The sequence below is a fragment of the Dama dama genome, chromosome 18 (assembly GCF_033118175.1).
Source record: "Dama dama isolate Ldn47 chromosome 18, ASM3311817v1, whole genome shotgun sequence".
Classification (NCBI taxonomy): Eukaryota; Metazoa; Chordata; class Mammalia; order Artiodactyla; family Cervidae; genus Dama; species Dama dama.
Window position 1 is genome coordinate 29,313,599 of NC_083698.1, and position 12,118 is coordinate 29,325,716.

At 40.5% G+C, this 12,118-nt stretch overlaps 1 protein-coding gene across 4 annotated transcripts in view; it reads right to left on the minus strand.

Annotated features, from left to right (window-relative positions):
- RAPGEF5 (Rap guanine nucleotide exchange factor 5) overlaps nt 1-12,118 on the minus strand; it is a 306,460-nt gene that overhangs the window by 183,696 nt on the left and 110,646 nt on the right. For all 4 annotated transcript variants that reach the window (XM_061165052.1, XM_061165053.1, XM_061165054.1 and 1 more), the window contains 4 exons: nt 9,205-9,255; nt 7,423-7,529; nt 2,113-2,234; nt 383-551 (listed from right to left, as the gene is read on the minus strand). In XM_061165052.1, coding sequence (XP_061021035.1) covers nt 383-551; nt 2,113-2,234; nt 7,423-7,529; nt 9,205-9,255 — 449 coding nt within the window. Of the gene's footprint in view, nt 1-382; nt 552-2,112; nt 2,235-7,422; nt 7,530-9,204; nt 9,256-12,118 lie in introns of those variants that run through there.

Consider the following 12,118-nt stretch of genomic DNA (forward strand, 5'->3'; position numbering starts at 1 on the left):
GAAATGTTTGTTGAGTTTTTCCTTAGGAAAGTCATGACTTAGCTAGAGAATAAGATGCCGGTTATTATTTTATTCCAAGTTCAGCTAAATCATGTTTATTCCCAATTTGGATCATCTACTCATATAGCAGTGATTAAATCAGAAGCAGTATGGTGCAGCTGGCGGGGCGTGGACTTCCGGGGTTTGAATACCATTTCAGTCATTTATTAGCTGGACTGAATTTTCAGCATTTTACCTTTCTGAACCTACATCTGAGAAATGGGAATAAAACAATTACTTTTAAAAGGAGATGGTCTTAAAAAGCAGAGCACAGTCCCCAGACACAGGGATGGTTCTCGAAGTGAGAATAATCTTACAACGGAACAAAACAGCATCTACTTACAGTTCACAGATGCCAGCTCGACTGGGAATGAGAGGCACAAGCTGCAGTAACAGTCTGACGCCGTTCTGCCACTCCTCTTCTCTTTCAAACTCACAGTACAAGTAGCTACACTCATCAGACGAAAACTGGTAGAAAACATAGGTGTCCTGAAAGTATAAATGCTGGTCCACTGTTGGAAACAAAAAAGGTGTGGATCAATTTTGTAAAGTATATTATTTAGAGAGTCATAAACCAAGTAATAAATTGAAAGACCTACTAATTACTAGGGAGAAGCTGGGATAGGACCATAATTAAGTCCATTCATGCTCACAATCACATTGAATGAAAAAGGACTTACTGACCAATCTATTTTTATTATTTGAAACTTTGGCCAGCACATTCACCCGGATTTTACAACTCTTCTGCATCAAGGGACAGGTGAAATCAATAGCAATTCCAAGGGAGTAGAAGAAATTTCTTTTTTTTTTTCTTAGTGTCCCAAAGCAGTACATTTAATCACTTTAATGGTACACAAATACAAAACTATGCCAAGTTTTAGATCAGTGGTTCTCAGCCAGAGGCATCTGTTTCCCGCCCTGAGGACATTTAACAATGTCTGGTGACATTCTGAGTTGCCACAACTAGGGGGTGCTAGGGATGCTACTAAACATCCTATCATGTACAAGACAGCCCCCCACAACTAAGAATTATCTGGCAGAAAATACCAATACTACCAAGTCTGGGAACCCCTACTTTAAAAGAAATAAAGAAGTGGAGTCATTTCCTAAAAATATTAATGTAAAATGTTTTGCAAACCAGAAACCTGAACTTCACAAGCAAGCTGATAATTATAATCCTTAAAGGCAGTTAACTGCTTTTCTAAATAAGAGCATCAGGTGCTAAGTGTGATCAACTAAGATGACACCCACATCCCCATCTGTACCACTTTCCCACAGTGGGACTTGGGTATGTCTTTCTGAACCTTACTTTGTTCTCTGACCCTCATTATTGATAACCCAGAGAAGAAAAGAGTTTCCCAGTGACCCCGCACCTGTGTGGTAGAGCTAAATAAAGACTCCAAGCTGCTTGACTTATAACTCTTCAATTCCCTGGGACTCAACAAAGAAAAGAGACATTCACCATCTATTTTAGTGTCTGTGCTAAGCCTCTTCAGTCGCGTCTGACTCTCTGTGACCCCGTGGACTGTAAACCACCAGGTTCCTCTGTCCATGAGATTCTGCAGGCAAGAATACTGGAGTGGGCTGCCATTTCCTTCTCCAATTTTAGTGTCTAGTTAACATCAAATTTCTGTTCTATTTAAACAGTTTATTTTCATAGATCGTATTTCTAGCTGTTCATGATTCCTTACACAATTAAAATGGCATACACCTTCTATTCATACAGTCAGTTTTCTGATGATTATTCTAAGTACAGCAAGACAAGTCACACATTTAGAGCAACTAAAGATGTCCACTGATCTTTTTTAAACATTGTGAGCATCATTTTGAGTAGAGAAGAGATGGGGTAAGGGAAAGACTCTTACAGGTTGTAGTTAATAAATCAGCAAATACCAAGAGGTGTGAGAAATAACAAAAGATGACCTGTCACTTTCATTTATAAGAGAACACAAATATTTATGAGCAAAAACAATTTCCATCTAGATTATAATATCATCTAAGAAATCAAACACATTTTGGTCAGGCAGCTTAACAGCTTCAGGATTCTGTGCCTTCAGAACACGTAATACTAACCTGATGACAGAATCCCCATGTCCAGTAGGAGCTGCCAGACCCCTATGGCCATAGATCTGCACTGGACGAAAGGACAGTGTTCTAGAAGCCAGTCCACCAGTTCTGACCCAACGCAGCTCTTCCTAGACAAAAGCAAAGCCATTGACAGTAAGACATGGTTGCCACCCATTTGCCAAAAAAATAGGCAATTTAATACCATCCCTTTCATGTTCTTTTTAGACAAGCAACTCAAGAATAAATGACATGCACTTCTTATTCATGTTTCAGATTTCAGCTCAAATATCACTTCCTTACAGAAGCTAAGAATCATATCCTCTTATACTTTTTCTTTACATCACCTAACATTTACCAATTATACATCTTTCCAAATGAATAATACCTGCTTTCTTCCCTTGAGAATAATTTTCAGGAGAAAGGGACTATGTATATGTAACTCATGACTAAACTCCAACACTAGAACAGTCCAGGAACACAGCAAATTCTCTGAATACATACATTTGAATAAATGAAGGAATAAACTTAGCAGTCCTTTACTGAAAGACAATGTTTCTGCCTTGATAAGATAAGTGGTGATCAACTTTGGTGCAACCATTTACACATTTTTATCTCGTCTCTTTGAGAACAAGATAATTCCAAGATTAGACAAAGTAACACCACAGTGAGGGGTATAATGTTTTGTTTTCTACTCTTCAAACAGAGATTAAACCTAATATTTGTCTCAAAGAACAATGAATTTGACTGTTAATCTTAATATAGTCTAACCAATCCACAAAGCACCCTGGATCATAAACCTGCAAACCTGGATAACGGATTCTGCTAACCACCTGAAGAAAGATTTCTATAATCCATCTTAAAATACACAGCTGTATTCAAAGAATGCCCTAATCTGGGTATTACAAACAATATTTTCATGCCTACCTTTCCATCTTTATCAGCCTCAGATGAAAAACCAAATAAAGAAAACTTTCTGAAATAAGGTTAATTGCAGAAATTTCTTTGAAAGCCACTCTCCCATATGAAAAAAGTCACACCAAAAATTTTTTTAAACACCTGTATCATGAAAATGACTATCTTTCTCCTATATTTTTTATTTAAGGACCAAAAATGCCAACATTTATTTGTATTTCTAGAACAGAAAAATAGTGCCTATCTTTTATGACTGGCATAATCACAAATACCTAGAAATCACCCACTAACCAAAAGAATGAAAAAATGCCATGAGATACTTTATTTTCCTGGATGATGGAAAAATAAGGTAGTAAACACTTCTGCTGAGATATCTGAACAACTATTCTAGCTTTAGTTAAAATATCACTTTCTTGGGTAAAGATCTGAAAGATACTCTGAGATCATTAAGGCAATTCTAAGTTGTACCAACTGTACAAATCCAGTTGCAGGTTAGCAGTAAGACAAAAGAAAGATTAACAGTCAAATAAATGGATTTTTTAAAAACAATACAGGAAAACAGATTGCAGCAAAACAGGCAATTAGACCAAACCATCAACATTAACTTCTAACTCTATAGGACACCTTTCATTAGTAAATGCTCAAAATGTTAATTCCTCAACACCTCTATCAATTAGCCAGCATCTTTGGGCTTGTAAAGCACTTTTATCATCTTAATCCTCATTCTCAGAACAGTACATACAGCTCCTCAGCCTGTTCTGTGTCTGACACCACCTGGAACATGGCAGGATACAACAAAACATTTACTAAACAAACTAAACTTTCACATTGCAACAGTGACTAGACAGATGCACTGGCTTGTTTCCTCACAGGTGATCAGAAAGACGTTTCTCAGAAGAGGGCTTCCCATGACTGTGTTGAGTGGGAGTCATCTGGGAGACCTTGTTAACATGAAGATTCTGGTGCAGTGTGGCTGGGCACAGCCTCGGAGCCCTCGCATCTAATGGGCTGCCAGGTGAGGCCAGTGACTCAGCCCGACCTTCTCAATGGGAAAGGCTCGCTCTGTCTCGGGGGCGAGGAGGAGAGTGTGGTGGGCAGGACTGAGTCGATTTGCTAAAACATGGTATAGGCATGACTGCTGTCATCTGTAGTTATTACCTAATAATCAAGCTCTCACTCTCAGAGTAAGCTACTGTTTCAGTTGTACACAATCTCTTTCTACCCCCACCTACAATTTATCATATCGTGTTTCAAATCGCTTTGGACAATCCATTTGCACCAGGGAAAATATCATTGGGATAAAGATAAACACTATCACTAATACCACCAATTCACCAACTCAATGGACATCAGTATGAGCAAACTCTGGGAGATAGTGAAGGACAAGGAAGGCTGATGTGCTGCCATCCACAGGGCCACAAAGAGTCGCACCCAACTTGGCAAGTGAACAACAATACCACCAAAGCAAACAAAATGAGACGAGTGGCCACTGCAGTTAACCAACAACCTCCTTGACTCGTGGACCAGGTCAGCAACAATCTACTTTAAATCCCTGAGTCTACAGGACTGAGAGGAGGGTGGTGGAGAAATCAGAGATGCCTGGAAAGGAGGCGTGTGAACACCCACAGCAGTTCTTACTCCCCACGTATCTTCAGTCTTGTACTGAATCCAGAAGCTGTTCTGAGTACATAGAGATCTCACCAATGCTGCAATGCTAGATAGGAACGTTATGATACGGAGGTGATGGCTCCAAGGTCAATGTGATTGCCACAGCAAAACAAGAATTTTACTAATCGCTGAAGTTGAACACTTGGTTTTTCTTGGCCTCCTTCCATCTCCAGTTACAGTTTTAGTAATCAGTTCATAGCAGTAGAGACAGACCCTCATCTCCTTCAATGGGACAGTGGTATTTAGAGACTTAGATGAAGGCTCAAAAAAGTATGATTTTTCCTATAGTACCAAATGAAGGGAAAACATATCAAAATTATGAAAGTAATTTTCATGTGGTACTCTGCCTCAATTTACTACCAGACAAATGAAAATGACTCAGCCTAGGCTATCATATTAGCACTTTGCCTCTAAACCCAGAGCATTAATCAGTCCTTAGACTATAGACCCACACTCTCACCACATTCTACTCTCAATAAACTCAAACTATGCCCTTGCTCAGATGGATGGTTCTTTTCCACGAACCTGATTAATGTACATGTTCCAATTCTTTTTCAGTCTATATCCAATCAGGAACAAAACTGATAGCAAGGACCAGTCCTACACACAGTCTTATATAGAAGCGAAAATGAATCCTATGAGTCTGCTCACAACTAGGCCCAAAGACTGACATAGGCAGACCTCATTTTATTGCACTTTCCTTTGCTGTACTTTAAAGATATTATGTTTACAAACTGAAGGTTTGTGGCAAGCTTAATATAGCAAGTCTATCAGTGCCATTTTTGCAATGGCATTTGCTCACTTCGTATCTCTGTTTTTGGTACTTCTCACAACATTTCAAACCCTCCACTAACAAAAAGATGATGACTTGCTGAAGACTCAGATGATGATTAGCAAGTTTCAGCAATAAAGTATTTTTTAAATTAAGGGATGAATATTATTTTTGGACATAATGCAACTGCACACTTAATAGACTACGGTATAATAACTGTTACATGTACTGGGAAACACAATAATCCATGTGACCCACTTTATTGTGCTACTCATTGCCCTGGGGTGGTCTGGAACCAAACCCACAGCATCTCTGAGGTATGCTTGTACAGGCAGTTTTAGTTTTTAAGAAAAAAAAATTAGACTTGTCTAAAGTTGATACTATCATCTATTAAAGAAAAAAAAAGAGAGAGATTTTACATGAAGTAATGCAACTATACTCACAGCCCCTATCCCAGCCTGTTGCAATTACTTGACCTGGGCCCTAAGCTAGTGATTTTCAGACTTAGGGGCTTGAATTCATTATGGGAGGAAGTGAATAGAGGTGATCTTGGAGCTTTTTAAAGAGATTCACAATACACAAAAGAACTGTTTCTCAACAGAATGAATCATGTCTAACCTATGTGGGAGGTGTCAAAACCTACATAAATACTAGTAAGATTAATTAAACATGGGATTTTAAAGTGTTAATTCATTATAGTTCTCTCATCTCCACTGTGTAGTTGCTCAGTGGTGCCTAAGATTACAGATCCTGCCAAGTTTCTGATGAGAAACAAGTTGTCGGCCTGGGACAGTTACTGATAGGGATGGGACATGAAGACATCATCTGGGGTGTGAAAACCTCCTAGATCTTTCTATAGATAGCAGTCACATTGGTATGTGTAATAATTAAAAATTCACCCAGCTGTACCCTTAGATTTGTGCATTTTACTGTATGTAAACTATGCCTCAATAGAAAAGTGGGGGGGGGGGGTCCTTCTTACTCAAACAGGTTAGGAAGCACTATCCCCCCAAATCTAGGCCATGATGAAATTTTTCCCATCTGTGGCAAGTGGAAAAAAAAAGAAAATACCATAAGGAGATGGTGATATAGCTAAACTTAGTTAAAGAAACGTCTTTATCCTGAGAATCTTTCCTACTTTTTTTGGCATCATTTGTTCTGAGTATTCTTTCCTATTCTTCATGGTATTGTAATCTCATTTTTGTAAGAACAAATAATGATAATAAATGATAGTGGTTCTTTCTCTGGTTATTTTTGTAGTTTTAGTATTGTTTGCTGTGGTTTAATACCTTTACTTGGAAAAAATATTCACAAAAAGCTGGTCATTTACTTTTGTTATTTCTTTAAATGGCTCCATGAAATGAAGACATGTGCCCTGAACTTTCTCCGTGACCATCTTCTTGGTCCAGGTGTACTTTATAGCTGACCATATGCCCATTCATTTACTCTAACACCTCCACCCTTATTCACCTGCCAAGGCAAACAAGTGCCATCCCTATGCCCAGCTGGCCCTCCTCCACCCCTGAAGGTCCTGAAGGGGCAGCTCACGCCCACCTGGAGAATCAGAGTAGTGGCCCTCTCCCCCAGGGGCCTCCAAGGATCCTCACAGAGCTCTGAGAGAGGGGGCCTGTATTTACAGAAGGCCCAACACAGCACACACCCAGTAAAAACACTATAAAACATCACGTCTTTGAGGAAGCAGAGCAGACTCTCAGGAGCCCAAGCACACCTGCAGCTGAGCAGTCCTCGCCTGATCTTCAGACCAGGAGTCCAGCTGTCCAACACTCGTTTAATTAAGAGAAAAGTCACCGCCAATCTCCCAAGCAGACACTTCAAGCCCAGCAACCCTCCTACTCCTCATAATAGCCCATCTCTCTGTGATCAAGGTTATGACTTCAACACGTTTTCAGTTTTTTTTCCTTCTCAAGGAGAATTTCTGACAAGGTGTTAGCAAACGGTGTTACCTATAAAACCCCTTGAGGTTCGCTCTGTCCTTTATCAGGTCAGCTGCCTGAACGATGATAATATTCCGCAATGCTCTTCCTGCACAAGAAGAATTCTCCCCATAAATCTACATAGAAAAGACAAAAGATTCACTGAGAATGCAGAGCAATAATGTGACAATTTGTGAGCTGCCGATGACACACTATACAGAAAAATTATGGCCAAGTCCCTAAGCATAAAACACTTATATCTTACCATACGTAGCTAAGATAACAGCTCTGTAACTACCTATTCTATTTATTTTTGCTATTGGACCATTTAAGCTATTAGGCTATTATAACTACTTTCCAAATGCTAAACTGCTTTAACTGTAAATAATTTCCTTTTACACAAAATTTCCAGGCAAAATACCTGTTTCTTTTTTCTTTATATACAATGTTTCTATCAATACAGCAAACTGAAGAACATTTTTATATGAATTCTGCCATATTGATAATGCATATATGTAAACATCTTGGAAGATGGGAAAATTAAATTTTTTCCTATCTAGTGACCATCTCACAGCATGATATAATTTGTGTGCTTTGCTTTTAAGCTTCACTCAACTGCAGAGTTCATAGTTAGTTCCAAGCATCCTGGGTTCATCTACTTCATGATTGCATCTAGCAGATACAAATTTCATATAACTTCTTTTTTTAATCTTCTGATTTGCCTGTATGCATCTCTGATTCTTGGAGGATGAAGGAGGGTATCCCTTAGATCTGGAGAGGTCTGTGTCCCACTTTATAAACTACCTCCTTTCTCTGTAACTGGCAACTTCATCCACAAGGCAATGTTGCCTCACAAAGGAAAGGAGATGAACTCTTTTCCTAAGTAAAAGCTCATGAAAATGAAGATAGATTGAGGGTGCATGCTTACATCTGTTCACTTGTTTCTTGCTAAACTCTTTTTGCACCCACAAAGTTTTGACGGAATATTTTTATCTTTTCCCAAGGCAGACAATTGATAATATATTCACTATAACTTAATCCTGAACACTTCAATCCCATCCTTATACTCCCTTAATTTTCATACTATCACCTCCTAAACACAACCTAACGAGAAGATGAGGACAGGAAATGATTTTATTTTTAACATGCTAAACCCATTAAAAAAAAAATACTTAAGTCAGACAACAGAAAGTACTACCCAGTCCTGACAGCGTTCATTCACTCAGTCATTCAAAAACATGGAGCAGCAATCAGCCCCATTCTAGATGCTGGGGATACAGCAGTGAACAAGACCAAAGGTTCTGTCCTCACAAAGCTCATAGTCCCCTGTCTTTCTAAAATACACAACCCTGTCAGCTGATTTTTTTTTTTTAGTCAGCTGATTTTTTTTAACAACACAATGAAGGCAGCCCCACCTTGTTTCAGTGAGTATCGGGGATATTCTACTATTAGATACCTATAAATAATCCCCCTTTTCACAAAGTTTTCAGAGTAAAACATCTCCTATTTTTTAAATACAGCATTTCTATCATTCAGCAAATTGAAAATATTTCTATTATATACAAACTCCACCATATTCGTAACACATTCATGTAAAGGACTTGGAAAGTGGGGGAAATTTTTTTTCCTTATTTAGTGAACATCTTTCTACATGACAGTTATCAAAGCATTCCAAACACCTTCGGCCATGTCATTCCACGTGAAGGAGACAGCGTGATCAGGAGCAAAGGGCAGATTTCTAACTAGCAAGTACTACACCGGGATTTGTGGACTATTGTTTCAGAAATGCTGTAAGGCAGAAAAGAATCATACCTGGGATGGAGTATGTTCAAGGTATGGATTGGAAATTCTTCTTGATAGAGTCTATTTGGAAGGAAAGAGAAGGGAAAAATTAGAACCAAACAGTTTTTCAGTACCACTGTACAATCAAGGACACAATACATGCAACCATGGCAAGTCCAGCAATTGTCTGAGCCAAAAAATGTCAATGGCCACAGAGGATTAACATCCTTATTCTCATTCAAGGTAAATATCTGGTCAACATTCACTCCAACAGGACAGGATATTCTACCAGAATGGCTTCCACAGCTTTAAAAACTGCAACAGAACAATGGACGTTTGTGTCTGTGTCGCTTTATTCTCAACATGACGTTGATACCACTCTCTTTTCCCTTCCATTTCCCCTTTCACTGATCTAATTGCAGCTCTCATCCGTGCACCCCTGGACTGTTGTCTCAGCCTCTCAGTGGACTTCTCCAGGCTCCAGTCACACCCTCTCAGGCCATCCTGCAAACCTCACATGAACAGAAGCCCCTGTGTAGCCCCCTCAGCTGAGGGGGAGTCTCTCTTTGCTTACAGGAGTCAGTGAAAAACCCTTGCCTGCCCTTCTGGGCCCACCAGAGTCGGCCTCCAGCAGATTTCTAGTATTCTCCCTCTACCTCCCCATGCGGCTTCTGTGATTCAACATGAAATCCACTTCTCAGAAGAACCTACAACACATACCTGCCTCTGCTCATACCCTTCCCCACATCAGGACGCCCTTCACCTTCCCTGACACGGCCCCGAACCCCAGCGAAGCCCAGGTCTGTGCAGTCACCTGCTGGGTGAGGCTCTGTCCCCCCTCCACTGGGATGTGCCCCTCTTTGGAGCTCCTTGTTTCTGACTATTTCTGGGGCAGCTCCCGGGTGCTCTGCCTTACTGACTGTCCTTCCACACGTGCATTTGCCCAACGAATCCATGAGCTCCTTGAGGGAGAGCTGGCAGCTTACCCACCTTTGCTTTCACAGGCTCTAGCACACAGCTGTGCACAGAAGTGTTGAATTTTTCTATTCATTTATTACAGATTATTTATATCTCTGTATCAATTGAGTATTTGCTGAATGACTTGTATTGTAGGAGCTAATTTTTCCTACCTAACAATCCAGTAAGCAGCACCATCACCCACATGTGTTTAAGCACAATAGAAAACTATTATGTTTTCCTGTTGCGGTTTAGGAAAAAGAACAGAGAAATGAACATTTACTGAGCTCCCAACCCTATGTTTAGAAGTTCTTTACACTTCTATTCTGAAGCTTGCTATCTTTTGAGATCCCATAGTTTTTTGTCTGTCGCCTCCACTTCTTAGACTCACAAAACATCCCCTGCCACTCAGGGCCTTCCAGCCTCTGAACCTTCTACCAGACTTTATGGCAGAACTTCCATTTTGCCTCTGGCCCACTCCACACAGCTCCCATATTACTTATCTTCTAATTAAACCGAAATAAATATATGGACTCTCTATCCAGAAATGTCAGTTGGCACTCCACCAAAGACCTGCAATGCTCCCCACTCCCCACCCTAGAAATTGTTTCAGTCAGTTCAGTTCCGTCGCTCAGTCGTGTCCGACTCTCTGCGACCCCATGGACTGCAGCCCGCCATGCTTCCCTGTCCATCACCAATTCCTGGAGCTTGCTCAGACTCATGTCCATCGAGTGGGTGCTGCCAAACAATCCAGAAATTGTTTAAGATAGGCCATTTTTAATTCTTTTAAGAATAATTTATTTATTTTTGGCTGTGCTGGCTCTTCACTGCCGCGAGGGTTTCTCTCTAGTTGCAGCGAGCGGGGGCTACTGTTTAGCTGTGTGCGCGGGTTTCTCATCTCAGCGGCTTCTCTTGTTGCAGAACAGATGCTCCAGGGTGTGCAGGGTTCAGTAGCTGCGGCTCCCGGGCTCTAGGACACAGGCTCGATAGTTGTGGCCCAGAGGCTTAGCTGCTTTGGGGTATATGGCATCTTCTCGCACACCAGGGATCGAACCCGTGTCTTCTGCATCAGTAAGTGGATTCTTTACCACTGAACCACTCAGGGAAGCTCCAGACAGGCCATTTTAAATTATCATGTACTAAAATAAAACATCCACTCACCCCTTCTGATCTAGTCTATACACATTCCCAACCAGCCCTTCCTAGGCTTTTGTCATCTGAGCCTATGCATTTGCACTCACTTACTGAAATACTGAACAGTGTGAAATTTGCATCCACACCAGATTTATAATTTGAAGATGAATCATCATGATAAGTGATTTTTCCCCCTAAACAGCCTTTTAAAAGTCAATATGGCAGGCCAGAACTGACAATCTTTATTACTCATCTGGTTGCCTAAATCAGCTCAGAAAAGCAACGATGTCACATGATCTAGTTAAAAAGAAGTCTTCCAGGTAAAAATAAGCTCTGCATTAGGTGGGGGCATGTCCACAAAAGAAAGCGAATGGCTTCCTTTCTCTCTGCTGCCAGCCCCAATCTGGCTGTCTTGACACTAGTGTTGGACTTGCACAATTCCATTTCACAGACACTTCCCCTGTGGGTGGCTTGTTACAAAAGATTGGTAAGGTGAGTCAATAAAGCCATGGAATGCTTCCATGCCGACTAGACAACAGTGTTAGATGAGCCCCAGCCCACGGGGAATCGACCAGGAACTGCCTTTGACAGCGCACAATACCTAGATTTGTTGTCAGAAACGCCTCAGAAGCCTGCTCTCGACTCGTCCCCAGGGAGCTGTGTTTCCTAAACGTTCCAGACAGCAGCTCTCAAACAGTACCAGAAAGGACTGATTTGTTCAACTGAAAATAACTACCATAAGCCTGTACTTTTTTTTTTTTTGAGATCATTTTATGACTAAAAATTGCAAGTGCCAAAGACTTATTAAAAAGAACATGGAGGAACTGACCATCCATCACCTCATTTTTTCACA